The sequence below is a fragment of the Polypterus senegalus genome, chromosome 10 (genome assembly GCF_016835505.1).
Source record: "Polypterus senegalus isolate Bchr_013 chromosome 10, ASM1683550v1, whole genome shotgun sequence".
NCBI classification, from domain to species: Eukaryota; Metazoa; Chordata; class Cladistia; order Polypteriformes; family Polypteridae; genus Polypterus; species Polypterus senegalus.
In genome coordinates, this window is record NC_053163.1 from 166,830,147 (window position 1) to 166,856,537 (window position 26,391).

Here is a 26,391-nt window from a genome sequence, read left to right on the forward strand (position 1 = left end):
TATAATCGTAATAAATGAACAATAAAACAGTGGAGAAGCCGTGGATTAAATAAAAAGGCTGTAGTTATCAGCAGGGAGACGTGAATCCCGTGGCGAAGCAAGGAAGGGAATGTAGAGACTGGAGCGATGGATGGCCTTATATAGGCAGGCAGCCAACAACACGGTGACCAATCTGCTGGCTATTGGCGTATATATGTACTGTAAGATATAGCCGGCCATGTACCCCCCTTGCAGCATGGAGGTCCCCAGAAGACCAGCGAGGGCATTATGGACCATGTAGTTTTTGTGCACCGCCCTGCTGGATGCCATGGGGGCCACGAGAGGGAGCTGCAGGGAGGACCGAAGAATTCTTCATGCCCTATGACCCGGAAGTTCGTCATAGGAAGAGCGACGGGCTTCCGGGGTGAGAAACATTATTTACCCTGACCCGGAAGGAATAAGGACTTGTGGACTGTTGGGAAGGAACACCTCCGGGTCAGGGAATATAAAAGGACTGTGGGAGCTCCCAGACGATGAGCTGAGTTGGGAGGCAGGGTGGCTAAGCGTCTGGGAGTGGAGGATTGTTTATTGTTATTGGAGAATTGTGGAGAGGAGCGTGGTTTGTGCACAATTATTATTATAATAAATAATTATTGGACTTTTATCTGGTGTCTGACGTGGTGTCTGAGGGTACAAGGGTGCGAGAAGCATCCTATTCTATTACAGTACGTAAGTAGGATTCAGTTAGCGTTGGAAACCTGCATACCGAATTTCTTGAAGATGGGCCCATAAGTAACAAAGACCGTTGAAAAGTTCAATATGGCGGCCGACAGTGGCATCATACCACCGAAATAAGTACCAAATTTCATCCTTCTACCTACACGGGTAGTTGGAGAATTAGTGACGTTAGGAAGTTCAATATGGTGGCTGACAGTGGCGTCATACCACCGAAATAAGTACGTACATTGGTTTCGGTTAGCGCAGGGAAGCCGCCTACCAAATTTCGTGAAGATGAGCCATGAATAAGAAAGTTCAACATGGCGGACGTTGTTGACCGTTATGACCGTTATGCGTAGAATTTCGAAAAGAAACCTACTTAACTTTTGTAAGTAAGCTGTAAGGAATAAGCCTGCCAAATTTTGGCCTTCTACCTACACGGGAAGTTGGAGAATTAGTGACGTTGGAAAGTGCAATATGGCGGCTGATAGTGGCGTCATACCACCGAAATAAGTACGTACATCGGTTTCGGTTAGCGCAGGGAAGCCGCCTACCAAATTTCGTGAAGATGGGGCCATAAATAAGAAAGTTCAACATGGCGGATGTTGTCGACCGTTATTGACCGTTATGACCGTCACGTGTAGAATTTTGAAATGAAACCTGCTTAACTGTTGTATGTAAGCTGTAAGGAATGAGCCTGTAAATTTCAGCCTTCTACCTACACGGGAAGTTGGAGAATTAGTGATGAGTGAGTGAGTAAGTGAGTGAGGGAGGGCTTTGCCTTTTATTAGTATAGATGTCTGATCAAGAAAACAGGCAGCAATTAAAATTTTAATGCAGCTGCTAAAATGTAAAATAGGCAATTAAGGGTTCTGAGTGGTAACAGGCAAGAAAACTAAAATTAAGGCCAAAAACGTATTGCTTTAGTAGTAATAAAAGGGTTCTAATTAAGAAATTGGTGAAAGTGAAAATCTATCTGTCACAATTTGTATTTGATGATTAAAGGCACTAACAAGGCATGGAGTTAAACACCAACTATCCTTATCAGCAAAGACTGAGTTCTAATTAGGACACTGGCTAGAATGAAAAACCGTAGCCAGTGCGGCCCTCCAGGACCGTGATTGAGGACCCCTAACCTAAAGGCTTGACATCATTTTCTGGAATTTTCCAAGCTGTTTAAAGGCGCAGTTATCAAAGTGCATGTAAACTTGTGACTCACTGGAATTGTGATATAGTCAATAAAAAGTGAAATACTTTGTCCGTGAACATTGTTGAAAACATATTTTTGTCCTGTAGATGTCTTAAACGATATTCCGACTTTATATTAATTTATGGAGGGGCTATAAAGTGAGTTTTAAGGAATTCACCCAAAGTCTGTGTAAACTTCTGACTTAAAATCTAACTAGACATTATTACCATATAGTTACTGGTATGGCTTATAATAATTACAGAATAAGGTAAGTAACTGAGCATTACTACCGTGTATTTACTATGTACTGTGAGTAAAGGTACACAGTAGGTAAGTACACATGGCACTTTACTAAGTATTATTGTCATATGCTTACTGTGTAACTCAAGACAACTATAACAAAACATTATTTTCCAGTAGTTCTTAAGTGACTTGAGTAATGGTTTAGATATGTACGTACATATGAAGTATGACTGAGAAATAAGTACAATGATACCTCAGTTAATAAACTTCCAGCACTTTTGTTTGTTACAAGAAACACTGCTGTCTTGGGTAGATTTAACATAGGAGGAATATGGAAATATATGGTAACTACCCGGAGTTGCAGTTATTTGTGCACCTGCAATCTGCTCTCCCCTTCCTTGGCCGTCCCATAACAGCTCTGACACGTTTGATCCACTGGTGTCTCCTTTCTGGCAGCCCTCATCTGCCTCATTCACTGCCTTGACATCCATATTTCCAGCTCCTCACTTGTGCTTACAAGCAACACTGCTGACCTTGCTTTCCAACAACTCTGTGAGGCGATCCAAGCCAGGATCCTTAAGAAGACTTGCTACACCTAGACTGCTGGACCTTAGCAGTGGAGAAGTATCTCAGAAGTGTTTGCCAGTCAGTGCTGTCCATTCACGTGCCCTCTTCCACTCTGTCACAATTGAGAGCTAACTAACCCAATGATTCCGCTGCGTGGTGTCTCTTTTCTCCCACTTCAACCCTCTTTATAATCAGCATTTTAGTTTCTAAAGATTTTGTGACTTACTGGGCAAACCATTTTTATCGCTTTCTAAAAAATATTACTATAAGTAGAGTACAGTATGTGGGAAATAACTTGGCACACTTTTAATGATTTTGCATTCTACAGACACAAAATATTAACCACAGACAATGACGACCACAGCACGCTAGCGGACCGTTGCTTAAATTTGTGCATGCAAGTTGACTTTGTTATAACAGAACTTAATTTTTGTTAACTGAGGCGTTATTGTACTTAACCTCTACTGTTACTCAAGCTGTACAATAACTTCACACCAGCCTCGAGTTACGAAAGAACTCCTGTGTAAGCAAGTAGGAGCCTACAATGTCCATTATTGGAATATTACTGTACTTTAAATCACAAAACACAAATAATGTAAACTAAACTGTACAACATACTGACCTTATGCTTAAACATCCTACAATCTTTGATCATGACACAGCACCTCTTAGAGTTAAGAAGGCATAATGACGACATGAAAGCCCACCACTAACTTGTGACTTGCTGATGGTTTGATCCAAGTGTCGGCTCCTGGGATGCTGGGAATTCAGATAAAACAGGCAGCTGCTGATCTGACTGCCTATCTGTAATGGAGCTTATTGCGTGGCTGTGTGCCCCGCTGGTTACATTTGGTAATGTAGGGCAAAATTATCAAACATGGTGACCATAATGTGCCTCAGCATTTGCCACACTTGACAATACTGTATGTTCGTGTGCGTCAAAACCTGTTCCTTTCTCTTGTAAGTAGAAAGCGGATGTTGCTAGATAAAAAAAAAATCTTTGAAATTCAGGTGAAAAGATGCATTTTAGGCTTTTATTTCTCATTCCTATTGGCACAGTTGCTGCATGTTGAGACGGGCCTGTACATGATAATAATGCCTGGTTACACTGTAGTTACATACAGTAGGTCATTACTGACTAATTACAGTGTAAGTTCACTGTAATAAGAGACCATTGGGTGTAAAGTTTTGCCCTTCTTTCCAATCTATGTTCTAAAATTTAGAAAAATTCACCTCTTTCTGGAAGCTTTACCCCATGCAAAAAATGTTATTGCGTTAGTTTGCAAAAGCATTGCAATATTTTGAAAAAGTATTTAATTATATCACTATAATTATGTAATTTTTCTAAAGTATGACATTATGTCACAATAATTATTGTGTTATTTTGCTAAAGTATTGCAATATATTTCGCAAAGATATTGCCTGCTTGCTGCTGGTAATATCATGCAACTGTCTTGTGACGGCTCCTTTTGCTGAATGCTATCTGTGTATTAAAAAGTTGGAAATGCAAACAAGGAGTCCCCGACTCCACTACTGCCACTGGGATTTTCAAACTTACACTTCCAAAGGTTTAAATTAGCCAGATTCTGGGTAGTTTAAAACCTGTCGGACCTTTGAGAATCGACTGAGGGACTTTTTCCCATTATCAAACCAAGCTGAGGTGCATCTGGTGCAAACCAGATTTTTATCGTCCTAGTGCAAAAAAAAAAAAAACAAACCAATGCTCTCTACAGCCAACCATCATGAGTGGCTGTAAGTTTGCCAAGTGCAGAATTTTTTTCCCCAGTGCTTGAATACTTTCTGACAAGTAACCGGTGTTTCTTTAATATGTTGAGGAGCCAAAGAAATTTTTATGCATGTCAAATTGGTGACCGGAACGAAGCGCACAGGAGGTATCCGCACAGAACAAAGTGCACAGTCATACAAGCAAGCGCACAGGAAAAACCGCATGTGGATAAATGTCCACATGGAAAAATGCGCAAACGGCAAAGGCGTATGTGGAAAGAAGAAGAAAAAAATTATACATCACAATAAACAAAATTGTATAATTGTTCACTAAACGTATTTATAAGCTTGTATGTTTTAATATGTGCTAATTGGGGTAGTGGGCTATTGGATGGTCCATAAAATAAAATAGTCATTAATCCTTTTATTACTGTCATTGTTGTACCTAAATTACCATTTCTAGGAAACTTATTGTTCCTTGCAATAGTTTTCAGAATTTATATTATACCTTCTTAATCCACAGGTAGGCAAAGCTAACAGACTGGAGTCTACCAAAAGGAAATACAGACAACTTTATGTGCTTGTTGCCAGCTCTGTAGAAAAATATAACGAAACTGAGGACAAATTGTCTTACTTGAGGAGAATAGCTAATTTACAGTAATACTGTAATTATGGTGTGTTAATCGTTTATATTTTATTATAATAAAAAACATCTAGCAGTATAGGTAGTGTATATATTTAATATTTGTAATAGTTATATGTTGCCCCCGTGCGCTTATATAACGGTGCGCTTTTTTCTGTGCAGCTATTTCCTGTGCACTTCCTTCCGAAATTCGTCAAATTATATTGGTAATGGTATTGTGTGCAAAAAAAGCAAACTTTTTTTTAAAATATAAAAAATAGCTGCTGGTGAAATTCGAAAACAACAAACGCCCTGGCCTGAAGAGAAGAAGACGGCGGTGCTACATGCACACCAGCCGATTTCTGATCCACCAGTTTGCAGTGTTAGGAGCAGAACAAAGTCCAAGGTGTCGCGCTACTGCTGGTGTTAATACATTTGAGACTTGTCGTCTGCTCAGACCTTCCCTTCCTTCCTGCCATGTTGCTACACCTGGGAGGAAAAAAAACCAAACCTGGCATGTCAGTTGGCTCCTACTGGTCATTGAGTCTAAGGCTGAACATTCAGAACACCAGCATAATGTCAACTGTAGCTCTCTTTGTGAATGCCAATTACATTTACTGGCTACCATTGCGGTTCCTCCATCTCCACCGATCTCCATCCTGTTTTTCCCAAACACATCTCTTTATGAAATGAAATTGTTCAGAATACTGAGAAATGACATTCTGTGAGGTGATGCTGCAGGAGTTTTTTTTAACAGTGTGTAAAATATTGGCATGGACATCATGGACTCTGCCATTCATTGCATTCTGCCCTCAGTTGGTTTGGGGGTGTTCTTCTGGTAATTTTACTAATGCATAGGGGCTTTAGTAAATGCTCTCCTGCCATGCAGATTAAAAATACTGAGGCTTACTTGCGGTTCTACTGTCAGACGCGGCATAGATGAGGCTCGTATTGAAACTGCCCGTCCCGGCACTTCAAGAGGGAAACATTGTCTATTATTAGGGCACAGCGGCCTATTAAAATGCCTTCTCTCTGTCACCTAAACAACAGAGAAAAACAGAGCAGGAGAAAAAACTCGATTGTAACAAGCAGGTTATCACTTTCTTTCCATTGGCAGCTGCATTTTAAAGTTCAAGCCTCTTTTTCACACGGATGTTGATGCTGCATAAGCTCCATGCATCTTCACAGGCTGTTGTGTCCTCCATTGCAGCCATTTTAACTTCTTTAAAGTTGAATATATATATCTATATTTATAATATACGAGTTAATATATATATATATTTACTAACCCATTCCTCACATGTTTTGGTTTGAACCTTCCCTTTTGCATGCTGTTTGTCCCTGGCCACTCCGATCTGCTGCCGAGTCTCTGTCAGTAGCTCTTACATTTGCCCACCTTTTGCCACTGAATCCTCCTCTTCCCATTTATTGCTATGTTGACTTGTTCAGTTTAACAGAAACCGAGAATGTGGAAGCAGTCAGCCACGTCAAACAGCCATCAACAGGTGCTCCATCAGCCACCAGGCCCTAAAGATCTTGGGAAGTGGGGAAAGACTGTTGCCTGAACACTGTGTGCAAACACATGCAAAAAGTATTTAAAAGTGTCATTTCAAAAAGACAGGCTGTGTCAGGTCACTGAAGCCAAAAGACAAACGAAAAAAATCAGCAGTCAAAAGAGAGACGGTACCCCTTAAATGAATAAGAAAACATTACGACAAAAGACGTGGATCAAGAGGGCTCTTACGCTGATGGGTTTCTCCTTTGAAAGCAAAAATAAATAAATAAAATGGGAGTCCCGGGCTATATCCACGCTACTGCATTTTCATCTAATGTCTGCACTGGTGTTTCCACCATGCCGAGATGACTGCAAATGCATATAATGCAGCTGTTCATCTGCACCGGGCATGTGCGCATTGGCAGAAACAGAAAGCGGGAGTAGGAAGGGATGGCGATTCTGCCACCGGCCATTAGATTTATCACTAAACTTTAGTGACCGGTAAACAGTTTTATTATTATTTTTATTAATAAATGATTACACATTATTATTATTATTATTATTATTATTATTATTATTATTATTATTATTATTATTATTATTATCTGCGGTGGGCTGGCGCCCTGCCTGAGTTTGTTTCCTGCCTTGCACCCTGTGTTGGCTGGGATTGGCTCCAGCAGACCCCCGCAACCCTGTGTTAGGATATAGCGGACAATGACTGAAATGACTTATTATTATTATTATTCTAGGGGGGGCGAAGCCCCCTGGCGCCTTCAGCGCCCATCCCCCACTTGCAGCCACAATCATGAAATTCTTTAAATATGTACAAGAAAAATAAATTATTATTTAACAGAGTAAAAATCATGAAAAGAGAATAAAATATTTACTCTCTTAGCGATTTGGAGTATTCCCATTAAACTGAGGTCCACTGTGCCCGATGAGTATTTATAAGAGACTAAATAAACGAACCATTCGTTTTAACTGACATTCTTGTAGGTAAAAAAATGACTCATTTAAATAACAGGAAAAATCACGTGAAAACTCCACGACTTTCTTGATATTTTAGTTTATAATTTAAAAACGGAATAAGAACCTGAAAATCTAGCAACATTACATTAAAGTCTGATAAATTCTGAAAAGAATGATACCAAATATATATATGTGTAGGTTTTAAAATAAGCCTGATTTAAAGTGTGACATAAAAACGTCACCATTGCACTTTTAGGCTTAGGTTTTTATATATAGAGAGTAGATTATTATTATCCATCCATCCATTTTCTAACCGGCTGAATCTGAATACAGGGTCACGGGGGTCTGCTGGAGCCAATCCCAGCCAACACAGGGCACAAGGCAGGAACCAATCCTGGGCAGGGTGCCAACCCACCACAGGACACACACAAACACACCCACACACCAAGGCCAATGTAGAATCACCAATCCACCTAACCTGCATGTCTTTGGATTGTGGGAGGAAACCGGAGCGCCGGAGGAAACCCACGCAGACACGGGAGAACATGCAAACTCACGCAGGGAGGACCCGGAAGCGAACCCGGGTCTCCTAACTGCGAGGCAGCAGCGCTACCACTGCGCCACCGTGCCGCCATTATTATTATTATTATTATTATTATTATTATTATTATTATTAGGGCACCCCCCTAACTTGCTTCACTGCACTGGGTGCCCACTATATCGTGGCTGAGCTGCTTGAAGGGCATCGGGGTGCTCCTCTGTTAGGGAAAGTGATTGCATTTAAAGAGATGGTATATAGAAGAGTATGCTGGGTGCTGGAGCAAGTCGGTTTGGTCCTTAGTTATTATGGATGGAAAATTAGTTAATTGAGTATTTCTCTACAACTGTCTATTTTAAATACCAATGAATAGTAAAATGTAGTAAAAAGTAAACAAAAGATTAAATTACATTAATGGCTCGTCAAAAACAATATTATGAATTACTTTATCCTTATATTCTATAAACATCGCTTTTTTGCATTTCCATTCGCATATTGTTCAGGATATTTTTCTCTTTTTTGTTTAATTGATGATTCTCCTTGTTCTTGATTTTTATTAAATGCGGTTTTTTTTTGTTCATATTCTTTATTTCGATATTCGTCATCAGCTCTTGCCGACCGTTTTCTTTTGCAATCTAAAATTCGACGTTCTTAATCAGCTGATTTGCTTTTCTGCCTTGTCATTATAACCAACTGCGTTAAATGGCGAGTTAGCACTGAGAGTGTCACAGGGTGGGATGGAGAGAGGAGTAATGATTGGGCGAGCGGTGTGGAGGGGGAGTGGTCAAGGCTGAATAACGTGGTTTTTAATAAAATAGGGAGATTTAGTATTATCTTATTAAATTATTTAACAGTTGAGCGAGGATGAGCAGAACAGACCACCAATCACACAAATGGTTAATTCTGCTGTCAATGTCCAGGCTGAATCCCCTCATTCCCCAAAGCTCTGCTAGAAATTCCTTCAGCCTCATGGCTTGGTTTGCCCTTCCTATTCGGCCTAATCAAGGGGACTGACCACAGATGGACTCCAGACATCTCAGTTATGATCAGTAGAATGGGACACACCTGAGACATATTTCAAGCTACCAATACTTGTCTCTGTGTGATAGGTCAGGTTTTTTTATTTTTATTTTTAATAAATTTATAAAAATTCCTAAAATCCTGTTTTCACTTTGTCGTTCAGGGGTTCTGAGTGTTGTATGACGACGGAAAAAATGAATTGAAATGAATTAAGTACAAGGCTGTAGCATAAGAAAATCTGAAAACGTGAAGGGCCTGAATACGCACTGAAGGAACTTTATGATTTTTTTAAAATTATATTTTCAAATTCATACATGAGTTTAGCTTTTAGTATTCATCCACATGTATAAAAGTATCATATTTTAGAAATTCAAAACTACATGTGCTGTAAGACGTGGCTGATTTTTAAATAAAAGTGTTGTTAGGTTTTTGCATAGAATATTTGAATCAGATGATTAAAAAGAGTTGCCATCACACCCTACAGCGAGCTCTGAATATTTTTTTTTTACATTTTCATACTGGACTGCTCCCCACACTGTCCCATCTCGCTTTTCCTTCAGAGCAAATCTTTTCGTCACAACAGCTGAAAAGCCATCAGGTCAATAACAGACGTGAAAGTTGCCCGTGTTCCTGTTTTAGAGGAGGCTCCTGTTGTGAAGTTAATGCTGTGCTGCTTATCTCTACGTTATACCAGCATTAAACTTTGAGCAGAATGCTATTTTTATTTTATTTTTGCAATGGTCAAATGTTTTGTCCATCACTGTCTATTTTGAGGCCTGTGTGTGTTTTCTTTAGGCCCGCTTTAATCCTGTGAGTGCACAGTAGCCTGCTCAGTTTATAACCACCTATCTTATTCATGTCATCCATCTACTTCTCTGGGTCTTCCTCCACTGGCCTGGTCTTGACTCACTGGACCTTTGAAGGATCCGTCCCTGTATGCTGTCAGACCACAGGTGGCTTCATTCATAGCAGCCCATTCTCCGTGGTCTATCTGCACTGCTCATCTTAGGATGCCATTTTGGCAGAGCTGTAGATCTGTTGCCTGACACATCCCTGTCCTGTCCCCTGCTAATGGCGAAGGATCACTCAATGTGAAGTTCTCACTCTCTCTTTTTCTCTCTGTAGCCACAGTGATATCAGATCACTGCAATGAAAACTGCCATCTCCACCTCTGCGATAAAGTCACATTCAATTAGCCTGCGTCAGATGTATCTGCTCTCGCTATATTATAGGGTTGCGCACACTTGCTAGTTCCATCTTCTAAGCATTGAAATTCACAGTTAATTAGAGAAGAACTGAAAATTCCATTCCCTAGGGCTTGCTATGCTACCTCCTATTAAAGTTATGGTTTATTGTAGCTTTCTAATTTAGGTTTTAGATGCAATGTTACATTTCACTCCTGGATTGACTTCTAAGAGACATTGCTGACTAGCAAGGATTATCTCAAGCTGATGGTTATGGTTTAGTGCTTTTACGTTTACCTTCACAAACTTCATATTTGAATAAAACTGTCTACTTCTTCGTTCAGTATAAATGTGGAGAGCCCCATCTGCAAAAGCCTGGAGTTCTACCTCTGAGAGATTCACATCCATATTATAAAAACCCGACCGGAGAACCAGAGACACTTTGCACAACTGGTAACACGTACAAAACAAATGAATTGACTTGTTAAGCATGGCCAACGACAAAGCTAGCAGACCTGAAAAGCTGGTCCTGAAGACGCCACAAGGTTGATCTCAGACAAGCAAACACAAACGGTAGAAGCACGGGTGGCCTATCGGTCACCTGGTCACTCTTCTCTTACCATTGGCTGCTGCTCACCAAACTCCGTCCCACACAGGTCTGGCGACTGAGGCTGCATGAACATCTCCTGAGGCGAGATGGGGCTCAAGGCGACAAATCCTCCTCTGCTGCTGCACACACACATACACATAATAAAAAACAGCTGATCAATTCTGCTGAGACTCCTTTCCATCACGTCTCCTGAAAAAAGAAGACACCCCCCCCCCCGTCCCCTCTTTACGTCCTTATGTGTTAGGAGTCCTGAATTAAGTGGGCATGGAGGGCTTAGTGCCATTTTGGGGAGATGAGAGTAGCAATGAGGGGAGAAATCTAATGGATGCTGCTGTATCGTCAAAAACAGACAAACGAAAAGTCATATGGAGCAGACAAAACGGGAGCTGGAGAAGCAAGCAAAGGTCATTGTTGTGCTTTGTGTTGTAGATTTCATTTTAAATGAATAAAGTTGCCAATCTGCACTTAATAACCCATAATGACAAAGTGAGAACATTTTTAGAAAAGTTTGCAAATGTATTAAAAATCAAAATCTGAAATCCCTTGCGGTTCATTAAATTGTTCCTGTAGCTTGGCGAGTGTCTTTTGTGATTTTTGTTTTTGGTGTTGATTGTGAATTTTCTGAGTTTCATCCTATTGCTCTGTTCTTTTGACCATTCTTTGGATTCATGTTTTTGGGGCATTGCTTTCAGGCATCTCCTTTTGCCTTTTGTGCTCATCTGAACTTCACTCTTAACCAAGCATTTTTGTGGGAAAAAAAAAAATCTTTTTATTTATAAAGACTAAAGGGCTTCAAACCCAGCCCCCGCGCCAAGTGCTACATGCCGTTGTGAAGGGTTGGGCTCAACACACCCCAAGGGTACGCGGCCGTTCCTCCAAAACCCCTCTTAAACGGTGATACAATGGGAAACAAATAACTTTTTTTTTTTTTTTTCCTCCTCTTTGCTCGATCAGCTGCTGGCTTGTTGCTGCTGCTGCCATGCCACGTGATCTGCACTTTGATCACCTACCCCTAAACCCTACCACCAGCGCTATGCGTGGTTGTGAAGAGGGGGGCTGAACACATCCCAAGGAGACGCGGTCGCTCCTCCGAAATCCCTCTTAAATGTTGATACAATGGGAAACATAACATTTTTTTTTTTTAACTCCTCTTTGCTCGATCAGCTGCTGGCTTGCTGCTGCGTGATCTGCATTTCGTGCAGTGCTATGAACGTTTTAAAGTCACTGCCTTGTCTCTCTTCTCCCCCAGACATCCACAAACACTATTCAATCTCTTTTCGCAGTTCCATTATTTCACCGAGTAATATTTTCCATTTGTTTGCGCTAATATGAACTTTATCTTTTCGAATTTTCCTACTTCCATTATCTCTAACCTGCTCTGCACGTGTATCATGGGACTTGCTTCCTAAGGTTGTAAGTATGACGTGACTTGACCGTCTCGTGCAACATGAAAGTGTCTCTCTGTCTCTCAAAGATCTCTCTTCAAAAATATTTTACATTTGCCCTTTGGTGTCTAGCTGGGTTTTGACAGTTTTAGCCTCTCTAGTGGGCATCTTGACTCATTTTTGGGACTGTTGTGCTTTGGCACTTAGTGTCAGTGTGGAGTGAGGATGCCTTTTTGAGCATGAGGAGGGTGAGCACAAACCCTCACAACAATTGGCATGCTAGGACGTCGTCAGATGAAAGGCAAGACCACATGGCCAACCACAATGCCACCTTTTTGATTTGTGTGGTCATGTCTCCTCCTGTCACTGTGTTGTGTTATCAAACAGAAAGGTCTACTGACGCATAGGGACACTTTGATGTGGGGCAAGGATCTACCAACGACTAACAGTAGCTACTCAATTGTTGTAATTCTTTCAACACAACAGTTGGAATCTTCTGTCTTTTGAAAGCTGTTTCAGTCAACTCAAGCCTTTTTTGGGCTCCATTTTTTTATTTACATGTGCAATGGACAGAAAGCATGGGCAGGTGTACCAGCAGGAATTGAACAAAGATCATTGCAAAGGGCGGGAGGCCAGTACTGTGGAGGGACTGAGGCAAGACAACAACATACAAGTACTTTCTCTCTCGATACGCTAGATGGCAGCATTACTGGATTAGAATTACCACACGGACACCTGCTGGTGCATACTGGGACCTGTAGTCCTATGGGGAAGCCCTATTGGGTTTCATGTGTGCCACCAAGGGGAGCTGCCAGGAGTCGCAGTCCCTACTTTCATGTGGATCTGGTTTCAGCGGGCTATGCCCTAACACCAGAAGTGCTCCCAGGTTGTAGATAAAAGAAGCAGCTTGACCTCATCCTGGTGAGTTGGAGTTGGGAGTGGAGAAAGGATGAAGCTTGCCTAGGAGGAGTGGAGGAGAAGATGAGAGAGAGAGAGGGAGAGAGAAAGAGGAAGACTTTATAGTATTTAAGCAAAAGTCTGTACTGAAAGGTTCTTGTGAAAATAAACCTTTTATTTAAACTGGGAATTGTGTCGGTGAGGTTGTGTTTGGGGTTTGGTGCATTACAGCGCCCTCTTCTGGTCACATGTGATATTGTAAAATGGTATTTTATGCAATCTAATAGTGGATGTAATAACATTGTGTTATCACTGCTATTTTTTAATGTCTCACTGTTACAAAAATATTTGAGAAACAAAACTGTGATAGGTAAGATGAGGTGACTAAAACATTAAAAAAAAAAAGCCAAACCATTAACTACTCGTATGTCATCAAAAGCTTCTGAATGCCGTGTCCTGTGTATATTTTCTTACTTGTTTTCTTCTTTTGTGTGTTTCATACGGTTTACACACTTTCTAAAAAAGGTTTTATGATTAGTCACGTTTTATCCACAACTAATCAACTGAACTCCGTTTTTTGATTTGTGTAGTGGTGTTCCATCTTGTCACTGTGTCATTTTATCAAACAGAAAGGTATACTAAGGTATCGGGACCTTCTGACGTGGGTCATGGATCTACCAACGACTAACAATAGCATCTCGGTCAGTGCAGTTCATGTATCACAATAGCTGGAATCTTCTGTCTTTGAAAGCTGCTTCAGTCAGCACAAGCCCTTTTTGGGCTCCATTTTTTACTTACATGTGTAATGGACGGCACAAATTGGCTGGCGTTTCAGCCAGGAAGGATCACTGTTATTTTTTAATACGTCTCATTGTTTCAAAAGTATTTAAGAAACAAAATTGTGATGAGTGGGATGATGTGACACCGTTAACAAAGTCACCGAAAGCCCCTGATTGCCACGTTGTGTGCACATTTTCTTACTTGTGTTCTGTTTTTGTGTGTCTCATATGGTTTCCGCACTTATGAACTTATGAAAAATATGTTTTAAGATTAGTCACGTTTTACCCATGCACTGTGCTGTTGGTGTAATGGTTTGGCACATTCGATTTTTTGCTCTTTTCCTTCTGATTTTGTTTTCCCCTCATTTGTGCTTTCCAGCTCCTGGAGGTTTGGCCTTAGTTGCATCCTCCAGCTCCTGTCTGTTTTGACTGTAACTCCATTTATTCCTACTATTTGCCTCCTGATTGAACCACAGTTAGCCATCCATGCCCACTGGAATCAAGCTGTGCCTGAACCTTACCTGATGAAATCTAAACAGTGGGCATCACGCTAGAGGTTATCAGTGCTGGAGAAATGGGATCTGCCTGTTGTATATGTTGAATCCATCCATCCATTTTCCAACCCGCTATATCCTAATTACAGGATCACAGGGGTCTGCTGGAGCCAATCCCAGCCAATACAGGGCGCAAGGCAGGAAACAAACTCCAGGCAGGGCGCCAACCCACCTCATGGCACACACACACACACTAGGGACAATTTAGAATCACCAATGCACCTAACCTGCATGTCTTTGGACTGTGGGAGGAAACCCACGCAGACACGGGGAGAACATGCAAACTCCATGCAGGGAGGACCCGGGAAGTGAATCCAGGTCTCCTAACTGCGAGGCAGCAGCGCTAACACTGTGCCACCGTGCCGCCCGTATATGTTGAGTATCCCAGGAATTTAATCATAAATGGCCTGGTTGATGTGACAAAAGGTGGAGTCGCTTGACTCTGTAGGGTCCCTGTGCCAACCTAGCGTGACGTCTAGGAATTCTTAATATCTACGGTTGCATAGACCAAGCCTTGGTGTTTTCATGTCAACTGTGCAAAATGTCCCAGCTGCAATGCTAATAAATTTAGAAAGCTTGAGTGATTGAGTCCGTAACACACTTAAAGGAATACTCTACCCAAAAATGGAATTATCCAATATGTTAACTTACCCCATGTAGTTTATAGTGATGGCGGAGAAATATTTTCAGTCTAATGTTTTCGTGCAGAATGGTGATAGCCATGTCTCTGATATACAGCTGAAGTCAGAAGTTTACATACACGTGGGGTGAATTCTTTAAAACTCACTTTATAACCCATCCGCAGATGTTATACAAACAAACCATATCATTTGTGACATCTGCTTTGTACAGGGTAAAAGTAATTTCTTGTAACAATGTTCACAGACAGAATATTTCACTTTTTATTGACTAAATCACAATTCTATGATCTGTCTATATGTGTTATGGACCGCAGCAAACAATATCAATAATCTCACACTCATTCCATTGCAATACCAAACATCAAGTCATCCAGTGGTATGCTCGCAACGTTCAAACCCATGGATCTTTTGCTAAAATATATGCTGTAGAATAAAACACTAAGGTCTTTGTGTCCAGTTTCTACGGCGTGGGAGCCATACAGAGAGAGTTGCCTTCAAAAATGGCACATATTAAACAAGACAGAAAATATGAGTATAGAGTAAAATGCTGCTGTGTGTCCAGTTCCTTTGAGCAGTCCGATTGGTCAGTTTGGCTTTGGTGACACGACAAAAGAAGAAGTGCAGATGCAAGACGCACAAAGAGCAGTAAAGGCGTGTGGGCCGCACGGTGGGAGTTCCCTTCAATGGTGGCGTATAAAAAAAATGGACAGGAGGCGAGAATGGCACCTTGAAAATGAGAAAGCAGGTTTCACAGGAATGCGCTTGAGAGAAGAGGCGTTCACACACACACACACACAGGAATATGGAGGAAAGGCACTGAAGGTACGTGTAGGCCAAGAGAGAACAAAGATTTTTAAATATCAGTAACGGGAACCGTGGCTAGTTTTTACATAAGCCACATTTGGGAAATGCTCTCCTAAATAAAAAAGGAACGCGGCTGAACACTGAAACAGAAGACACGCCTCCCCAGCTCATTCATTGGTCAAGAGCCCAGCACAGCAACAGTTCACTCATTGGCTGGCATTCTGTTTCATGTGATTTTTTTTTAAATTAGATTAGATAAACTTTATTAATGTCAAGGGGAAATTTAGATGCTTACATCAGCAGAAGCTTAAAAAAAACAAGGGTACGGACTCACAGGACAAATCCAATCAATCAATCAATCAATATACAGTACATTGTGCAGAAATTTCAAAATGTGCCTAAAGAGTACGTTGGGAGGAAGTATTGAATTACCTGATAGCAGTGGGGCTTCATAGCACCCAGTGGTGGAATGAGCCTACGATTAAGAGAGCATCTCCTAGAGGGGATTTTTCATGAGGCATCCAATTTTGCTAACATCCTTTCTTCCACAAAAGCTTCCAGTGTGTCCTGGGTTTGCCCTGTGATGCAGTAGGCTTTCCTGATATGTTTGTTCAGACCTTGTGCATCGTTACGTCTTCTGGAGACCACAGCATAGAACAACACACTGCTACTTATATGGATTGGTAGAACATCGCCAACAGCTTACTGCATACATCAATAGACCCGAGTCTCCTTAAAAAGTCCAATCTGCTCTGGCCCTTCTTCTTGTTGTCAGACCAGTCCAGTTTTCTGGTACTTGTAGTTCTAAACCACTTCCACATCCTCCCCCAGGATGGTGACTGATTTCAGAGGCTCCTTGGTATGCCAAAAGTCCACCACCAGCTCTTTTGTCTTGCTGATGTTGAGTCTCGATCACTGGCATTGTTCTGGGAATCTGCTGTTTAGAGGATGATCAGGAAGGGAGAGAGGACAGTTTCCCGAGGTGCTCAAGGATTACACACTGACATTTCTGACCCAACAGAAAAAGTGCACAGAGAAAGAAAAGTGATTGAAAACGTCAAGAAGAGAATCTGCCTTGGACTTGTGCGAATCTGAGATTCTTCAACAAGCAGAAGGTCGGGTAACTTGTGCAGTGTCACAAAGCACCAGTAAATAATCCTGCGTTACTCCAGTTGTGGGAAATATGAATATAAGACTAACAATGGGAGACCAATCTGCAATTCAAATGCTTGTTCCTGTCCGAGTGTGTTGTGTTTCAGTTCATGAGAGCGTTTTCCGGAAGTGGTTCATTTAACCATATTTTAGTTAGAATACATGTGTTTTTGTGAGCGTACAACTGGATGACTTGATATGTGAATTATGCAGCACAAGAAACAGGACTTTTTAATGCTGTGTACTGTTGTCCACAGTGATGTCGCCATTAACACCCACTCCACCAGGAGCTTTGTTATCTCCATCCTCAATGACATCAGATTCAAAATTTTTCACATACATTACTACAAACTACATGAGATAAGTAACATAAGAGAAAAAAAATATATATATAGTTTTGGGCAGACTATTCCTTTATGAGATTTTGAGCATAATGCAGACCTTTTATTAGGCAGCATGGTGGCTCAGTGGGCAGCACTGCTACCACAGAAGTGCAGCATCCTTGATTCCAATCGCTCATCCTGTCGTTGTCTGTGTAGAGTTACCATAGCATCTTCTAAGGCTGCTTTATCCAGAGCAGGGTCACGGGGCGGGGCTGGAGTCTATCCCAGCAAGCATAGGACTCAAGGATCCCTCAGGATCAATAAAGTACCTGTCTGTCTGTCATGCCACGGACAGGTTTCAAGGTCCCATTACAGAATGAACAACCTCATACACCAGACCCAATTTAGTGTCACCAATCCTCCTAACATCCATGTCTTTGGACTCTGGGATTAACCCCATGCAGAGAGGACCCTGGACGCAAACCCTGGTCTCCTTACAGTGCTACCACAATTCCACCATATTGAGTTTTTACCTTCTCCCCATATCTGTATGCATATTATTCGGGGTGCTCCAGTTGTCCTCTCAGATTCCCAAAGATGTGCTGGTTAAGGAGATTGGTGATGCCGACTTGTGTTAAGTGCAGATGAATGTGTGGCTGTGTGTCCTCGCCCTTTGAGTGATCGGTGCCCTGAAGGGGTCTGTTTCCTGCCTTGTGCCCTGCGCTTCTTGTGCCTATGTACTGGATGCAGCAGGTTTGTGAAGGTATGTATGTATCATTTTCATAACATTCTCAAACCCTTGAGTGTAGTTCAGGGTTGTAGGGTTCTGAGTCTATCCCATACAGCATCGCATGCAAAGCTGGGTCCAGGCCTACTTAAGTATGCATGTAGAGTGTGGAATTGTCAGCAAATCTGGTATATATTTGAGGATGTAGGAGGAAAATCAAAGTACCTGAGGGTCAAAAACCCACACAAACAACTCTAGAGATAGATAGCACTACCACTTTGCCCCTTGGCCACCACATTAAAAACTGAAAGAATTCTAAAGTAAGCCAATGAAAACATTCTAATGAAGATTTTGGGCAAAATAAACAGAAGTATGAACAACAAATTCTGGTAAAATATCAAGCAGCATTTGTTAAACTGAACTCTGTCTAAGGAGGTTAGTTCAGAAGACCCTAACTTCTGACATTAAGCGGACAGATGTTACTAGGCCCACCCACGTGGTGTTCGCCCACATTTCCCCATCTATTCAATATGGTGAAAAACACTTACAATCCCGAGCCAGCGCTATGCGGCAGGAATGGCAGTGCTTTGGCGCTGGAGAGGATCTCTTGAGGCAGGGAAGATGCATCCATGCGCTGGAACATTGGGGCGTGTTTCTGTGAGGGTAGAAAGCAAAAACAAAACAAGAGAAAAAGCCTTTGGTACCTTTTCACCACTTTCACTTTACCCAATGACCAATGAAGGGAAGACTCAAAAGGGGCCTTGTGTCCAACCTGCTCCTCCAGCTGCTGCCTTAGCTTTTTGGCTTTGCTCTGCTTGTAGTAGTCCATGATCATCATGGCTGCGTAGATTTTGCCAATTGTTAGGTCGCTGGCTGCAAGTAAAACAGGCATGAAAGTGCAGGTTACAAAAAACGTGGATTCTTCACCAATGTTTTCATGTTTCTGACATGCATAGATACTGAAGCAGTCCTGGCTCTCTGCCTTTGCAGTGCGGTAACAATTGGTTTCACCTGCTTATTAATGAATACGGTGGGATCAGAAGGAGTTGTGAACTCCTTCAGAATATCTTCTAACAGATTCTCCCATCTTGGCAGATTACTCTTTGTTAGAGTGACCTTTGAGTTGTTGGTCACTTCCCTTATCAAGGCACTTCTTGTCCAGTTAGACCCTCTTCACTTTCTACACACTTTATTGTGTTGTAGCTTTAATTTTAAATGGTTAAATTCTCCTTTTTACCCTTCAATCTACATTCAATAACCCATAATGGCAAAGTGAAAAGATGTCTTAAGGGAGTTTTAGAAATTTATTAAAACTTTTTAAAACTGAAACCTCTCTTTACTAGAGAAGTATTCAGACCCTTGATTCAGTACTTTGTAGAAGCCCCTTTGGCAGCTTCGGATTTTCTTGGGCGAGTCTTCACAAGATTGCCTCACCTGTACTTGGGCAGTTACCCCATTCTTCCTGGCAGATCCTATCAAGTTCCATTAGATTGGATGGGAAGTGTCTGTTAATTGCCATCGTCAGGTCTCTCCACAGATGTTGTATGGGTTTTAAGCCAGGCCCACTTGGACTTGTGCGGAGACTTGTCCTGAAGCCATTCTAGTGTTGTCTTGGCTTTATGCTTCCTGTCATTGTTGAGCTGAAAGTTGAACCGTTGCGCCAGTCTGAGGTGGTGTACAGTCTGCAGCAGGTTTTCTTCAAAGAGCTGTCTGTATTTGGCTTCCCTCAATTCTGACTCCCTGTCCCCATAGCATTGGTGATGCTGCCATCACCAATCTTCTCAGCAGGGAGAAATAGGGTATTAGGCAAGGGATGAGCAATTCATTGTCTTAAGCAGAGTACTTGGAGTTCTGCCCAGAGATTTTAATTTTTGTCTCATCACATCAGGGAGTCTTTTTTTTCTCCTTCCCTCAGAGTCATTTAAATTACGTTTGGCAAACTCCAGGAGGGCTGGCCGCTGTATCATAAACGTCTGATTGATTGGAGTGTTGCTGAGATGGTTATTCTTCCAACATGTTCTCCATTTTCGGCAGTGGACTTTAGTTGTTCTGTTAGAGTGACCTTTGGGCTCTTGGTCACTTCCCTGACTAAGGCCCTTCTTGCCCAGTTACTCAGTTTGGGCAAGACAGGCAGTTCTAAGATGAGTCCTGGTGGTTCAAAACTCCTTCCATTTCATAATATTTGAGGTCACTGTGGTCCTTGAAACATTCAAAGCTTTAGAAATGTGTTGATCACCTTGCCCTGATCTGTAATTTACCACAGTTTGATCATGGAGGTCTACAGAGAGTTCCTTGGACTTCATGCCTTGGTTTTTGTCCTGACATGCAATGTGAATTTGTGGGACCTTCTGTACACGGGTACCTCTGCGCTGTTCTGCTCTACTGTCCTGTTAATTCAGTGTGCTGCAGGTAGACTCCAATCAAGCTCTAGAAGCATCTCAAGGTGAATTAAAGCAAAAAGGAGGCACTTGAGCACAATTTGGAGTGCCACAGCGAATGGCCTAAATACTTAAGGGAAGGGGAAATTTCAGTTTTTGATTTTTAATAAATAGGCAAATCTTTCTGAAAATGTATTGGGTGGAAGCTGATGTGCAAAAATTCCAAAATTATGTACTTAAAATTAAATCAACAACACAATAAAGTGTGCAGAAAGTGAAGGAATCTGAATACTTTCTGAATCATTTTGAATCCTGAAGCAAACTTTCTATTGGACAAATAGTGAACTTTGTGAGCTGGAATGTCAAGAGTCTCAGTCATGAATTAAAGAGAAATAAAGTACTCTTGCACTTAAGTCTAAATGCCAAGATAGTTTTTTTTTTACAGGAGACCCACTTACTAAGTAAGGACCAGTTTCGCTTGCAAAGAGAGTGATCTGGCCAAATGTTTCATTCCAGCTATACAAAGAAAACCAGGTGTGTGGGAATCTTAATACACAGAACTATTCCATTTGTAATGTCAAATGCAATATCAGATTCTGAAGGGTGATATGTCAGGGAGATGGGCAATCTATCCAATACTAAAATGATTTTGATTGATATCTATGCACCTAATGTGGATGATAGAGCTTTCCTCCAAAATGTATTTGTATCTATCCCTAATGTGAACACTCACAAAATTATAATGGCCGGAGACCATAATTGTGTTTTAAATCCAGACATGAATAGATCCTCAGCTAAAACAGTGAAATCATCTAATACTGCAAAAATAATTACACAGTTTGTAACAGATCATAACTTATCAGATCCATGGAGGTTTTTAAATCCTAACCTAAGAGCATACAGTGATCCCTCTCTATATTGCGCTTCGACTTTCGTGGATTCGCTCTATTGCGGATTTTAAATGTAAGCATATCTAAATATATATCACGGATTTTTCACTGGTTCGCGGATTTCTGCAGACAATGGGTCTTTTAATTTATGGTACATGCTTCTCAGTTGCTTTGCCCAGTTGATTTCATACAAGGGACGCTATTGCAGGATGGCTGAGAAGCTACCCAATCAGAGCACGTATTACATATTAAATAAAACTCCTCAATGATGTACGATATGCTTCCCGTGCGGTGCTTCATATACTTGAAAGCCCAAACAGTACGCAATGATTTTTGATTGTTTGCTTCTCTCTCTCTCTCTCTCTCTCTCTCTCTGACATTCTCTGCTCCTGACGGAGGGAGTGTGAAGAGAGGGCTGTTCGCAAACTGGCCTAGAGGATACGGACGCTCCTCTAAAAAATGCTGAAAGATTACCTTCACATTGCTGCCTTCCTTGCAGCTGCTTTGTCTGGCAGTGCCTCGCATACTTAAAAGCCCAAACAGCCCCATTGATTTTTGATTGTTTACTTTTCTCACTCTCTCTCTCTCTCTGACATTCTCTGCTCCTGACGCGCATTCCTTTGAAGAGGAAGTTATGGTTGCATTCTTTTAATTGTGAGATAGAACTGTCATCTTTGTCTTGTCTTGGAGCACAGTTTAAACATTTCACTAAAGGGTGTTATTTCATGTCTAGAGGGCTCTAATAATGTTAGAAAATGTATTTAGAAGGTCGTAAACAGGTTTTCTGTGCTCTAACTGCAAAAATATTCGATTTATAAATAAAGAATCCTGCTTCGCGGAAATTGATATTGATTATTTTCTCATAGACAATAATTTTTTGCCCACTATCAAATCTTGCATATCAAAGTATGCTATTGTTATCTCTGACCATGCCCGTCTGATCATAAATTACTGTATACTGTATGAAAATGTGCTATATAAATAAATGTTGTTGTTGCTATCCTACACACTCATTTCATAGCTGGTGTTTTAACCCCCTGTCATTAGCTGATGAGAACTGTACAGAATTAATATCCAAGCAAATTGATTATTTTCTTGAGACAAATGCATTCTCAGAGGTCTCGGCGGGTACACTCTGGGAAACTCTGAAGGCATTTTTAAGAGGACAGATTATTTCATATGTATCTCACAAAAATAAATTGGAAACCAAGAAGGCGTCTGAGTTAGTTAGCAAAATTACCAGAATAGATCTAGAATATGCCAGGTCTCTAAATGAGGCACTTTATAGGAAAAGACAGGTTTTGCAATCACAATTTAACATCTTAACTACTACAGAAATGGAACAGCTTATCTGTAAATCTTGACATCATTATTATGAACACGGAGAGAAGGCCAGTAAGATCTTAGCCCAACAAATCCACAAGCACAAAGTAAGTAATGCAATAACAGCAATTAACAACACAGACTGAGATAAAAAAAACATAAAAATATAACCTACACATTCAGAAAGTACTTTAAGTCCTTATATTCTACTCAGTTTAAAGACGATAAGACACTAATGAGTTTCTTGATTCATTACAGCTACCACAGATTAATACTGTTACTATAGTTGCTGTAGAACTGGAAACATTGACACTTTCAGAATTACTCGATGCTATAAACTCACTTCAAAGTGGGAAAGCATCCGGCCCTGATGGCTACCCAGTGGAATTTTAGAAAAGAAAATTTCAAATACATTAGCTCTACTATTATTCGCAACGGTTATAGAAACTAAAGATAACAAAATTCTACCTCAGACCTTTCGCCAAGTGGTAATTACCATCTTTCCTTTCTTCTATATTGCAGTACATTTATGAATCATTTTAATTTCATTTGTAGCATGCACGGGATATGCAACAAACCACTAATTATGATGACATTAATTGACCTGCCATTGCTGTCTTCCAGACATTATGGTGCCCTGAAATGGGGAGGGGGCTGTGTAGAAAAATTGTTGTGTGACTGTAATATGTGCAAATCTGCTTCAATGAAAGTCTGCAATGTGCACTTCAATCACAATGTCTGTATTTTTGATTTGTCATTTTAAACCTTGGAGGAGAGTGGGAAATCATGGAGAAATGTGTCTTCGTCCCAAACATTATGGAGCACACAGTAGGTCATCACAAAATAGCACATTCAACAAATTCTCCTTTAATTTCACTTCCATCTCCCTTTTTAAGGCTGATAACAGATGACTGTTGGACACGAATATCACATAACATTGACTGAAAACCGGAGGAGTGAGGAGCAAATTGGAGTGCAAAAGGAGTACTTGAGGTTGTTAAGTCTCGCTAAATCCTGACAGAATTGGCCACAAGGCAAGAGCCAATGCTGGACACTCACGCACACTGCCATACTCCTCAGTTTAGAATTGTCAGTTTAACATGGACCTGTTTGGGATTTTGAATGAAAAGTAGAGTATCAGAAAGAAAAGACAAGGGAGTTACTGGGAAAACTGCACACAGGCAGTGTCTGGTCTGATATTTGAACACAGATATCTGGAGCAGTGAGGCATTAGTGCTAATCAATGTGCCACCTTGATTGACCATTAGTAGCATGTCCATGTAAATCTTAGAAGCAAGTACATGACCACATTTCCTGGGAAAAGTAAAGTATGAACAGTACTCCCTAAGCAACAGAGGACACCATGTAAGGCTGAATTTTCAATTTTATGTTCTCTGCTATGGAGAACAAACATTTTGAAATTGTTCAGAAAAAATAAATAAAAAGTTACCTTTGTGAATCGGAACAAGCAGGTCCAGTGACTTCTGCGACAGATGGGGCCAAATCAAGCTGATTTCTTTTTGCAGTTCGGCATCAAACTGCTGTCTGTCCTCACCACCTGAAGAGTGAGATCAGAAATGGAGGTGGTCAGTAACTGAGTCTTGAGGTAATAATTCACCAGCAATCTCGGAGTGCCGGCATCTTGGCTTCACTACGTGGAGAAGTGCCTTGACCATAGGTTAGTTTGGATTGTTAGTTTTATTTCAGGCGTTCATCACGTACAGTGCCTTCAGAATGTCTTTAGACCCTTCACTGTTTACACATTTTGTTTTCTTGCAGCCTTGAGCTAAAATCATTTCAATTAATTTTTCCCTTCGTCAAATAAAACTCAATACTCCAAAATGACAAAGTGAAAACAGGAATTTAGGAATTTTCCAAATTTATTAAAAAGAAAAACCTGAAATCTCACACTGGCGCGAGCATTCAGACACTTTTCTATGATACTTGAAATCTGGCTCAGGTTCATCCCAGTTAATCATCGTTGATGTGTGGAGTCCACCAATGGTCAATTCAGTTGATTGGACTGATTAGGAAAGGCGCACACCTCTGTAAAGAAGGTCCCGCAATTGAAAAAAATCAAGCCATGAGGTTGAAGGAATTGCTTACAGAGCTTAGAGACAGGATTGTTTTGAGGTGCAAATCTGGGAAAGGATACAAAACCACATCTGCCAACTTGAAGGACCCCAAAAGCAGAGAGGCCTCCATAATTCTTAAAATGAAAGAAGAGCCACAACTCTTCATAGAGCTGGTCGTCTGCCCATACTGAGTAGTCAGTGGAGAAGGACCTTGGTAAGAGTGGCAGCCAAGACTCTAATGTAGAAATGGGGAGAAACTTCAAGAAGGGCAACCACCACTGCAATACTCCATTAATATGAGCTTTATGGCAGAGTGGGCAGGCGACACATGGAAACTTACTTATTGTTTGCAAAATGGCACCTACAAGATTCTCAGACTGTGAGGAAAACAAGATTCTGTGGTCTGATGAAACCAAGATTGAACTGTTTGTCCTCAGTTCTAGGCATCACATCTTGGGGAAACCAGACGCCTCTCATCTGTGCAATGCCATTCCAACGATGAAGCATGGCAAAAGCAGCATCAGGGACTGGAAGACTAGTCAAGGTTGAGGGAAAGAAGAACAGAGCAAACCAGGCACTGCACATCATCTTAACAGTACCATTCCAGCAGTGGTGGTGGCAGCATCTTGGACTGGAGGACTCCCAAACTGGGAGAAACAAGCCTGGCTTCATCAGACCAGAGAATATTGAAATGTTTGACCTCAATTCTAAGTGCCATGTCTGGAAGAAACCAGGCCACCGCTCATCACCTCTGTTATACCATTTCAATAGTGAAGCATGGTGGTGGCAGCATCAAGGACTGGAAGACTAGTCAGGGAAAAGGGAAAGCTAAATGGAACAAAGTATAGAAATATCCTTAATGAAAACTAGGGGGCTGTGCCCCCTGCTTACTTCGCTCGCCAACCCTCATGCGGGAACTACTGTACGTGCTAGGCACTTCACGGCTCTGCAGTTCGCGTATGGTGAAGCGGATGTACAATTTAAACAGATTAACAAAAATATGCATAATAGAACTATTTTATATTATAGTGAGTAATTAACCATAGTAAAAAAATAGTAAAACGTAATAAATTGAAAGAAAATTATGTTTCATGTTGCATTGGAGGTATTTGTTGCGTTATACGTTTTTGTTCTGATTGGCTTTGAAATTAACATGCAAATATTTTTTAAGCTTACACTTTTACTGTAAAACATCAGTAAAAACAATATTTGAAATGAACTTTTCTTCAATATCGCTCTGAATTTTAATTCTGTGTTTGAACTTAAATCGTGACAATGCAATGTATATAACTGCCCGTGAGTGAATATCGTTTCTTTCTAAAATAATAAATAAATAAACCGACTTTTTCGAATTTTTGCCCCTGTGATTTGTTAATTGTCATAGCAAAAGCTATTCTAACGGAAAACTGTAAATGTTTTAATACGAATGGCATATCAAGATCTCCTTTGGTGTGTAATGTTTTCCACTGAAAATGTACTACATTACCTTTCTTGTCGCCTGTTCAAATTTTACATGTCAGACTTGTTCGACCAATTTTGAATACAACTTATCTTGTCCTATTGCATAGCCTATCACTCGGACATAAATTACGCAACAACATCATG

General features: G+C 40.9%; 1 protein-coding gene across 10 annotated transcripts in view; it reads right to left on the reverse strand.

The window, feature by feature from the left end:
- Positions 1-26,391, reverse strand: part of LOC120537999 (voltage-dependent R-type calcium channel subunit alpha-1E) — a 368,732-nt gene that overhangs the window by 14,172 nt on the left and 328,169 nt on the right. For 8 of the 10 annotated variants that reach the window (XM_039767331.1, XM_039767338.1, XM_039767337.1 and 5 more), the window contains 5 exons: positions 24,162-24,269; positions 18,893-18,993; positions 18,669-18,775; positions 10,869-10,977; positions 5,953-6,081 (listed from right to left, as the gene is read on the reverse strand). In XM_039767331.1, coding sequence (XP_039623265.1) covers positions 5,953-6,081; positions 10,869-10,977; positions 18,669-18,775; positions 18,893-18,993; positions 24,162-24,269 — 554 coding nt within the window. The remainder of the gene's footprint in view (positions 1-5,952; positions 6,082-10,868; positions 10,978-18,668; positions 18,776-18,892; positions 18,994-24,161; positions 24,270-26,391) is intronic. The other 2 variants (XM_039767330.1, XM_039767334.1) reach the window with 2 other exon arrangements.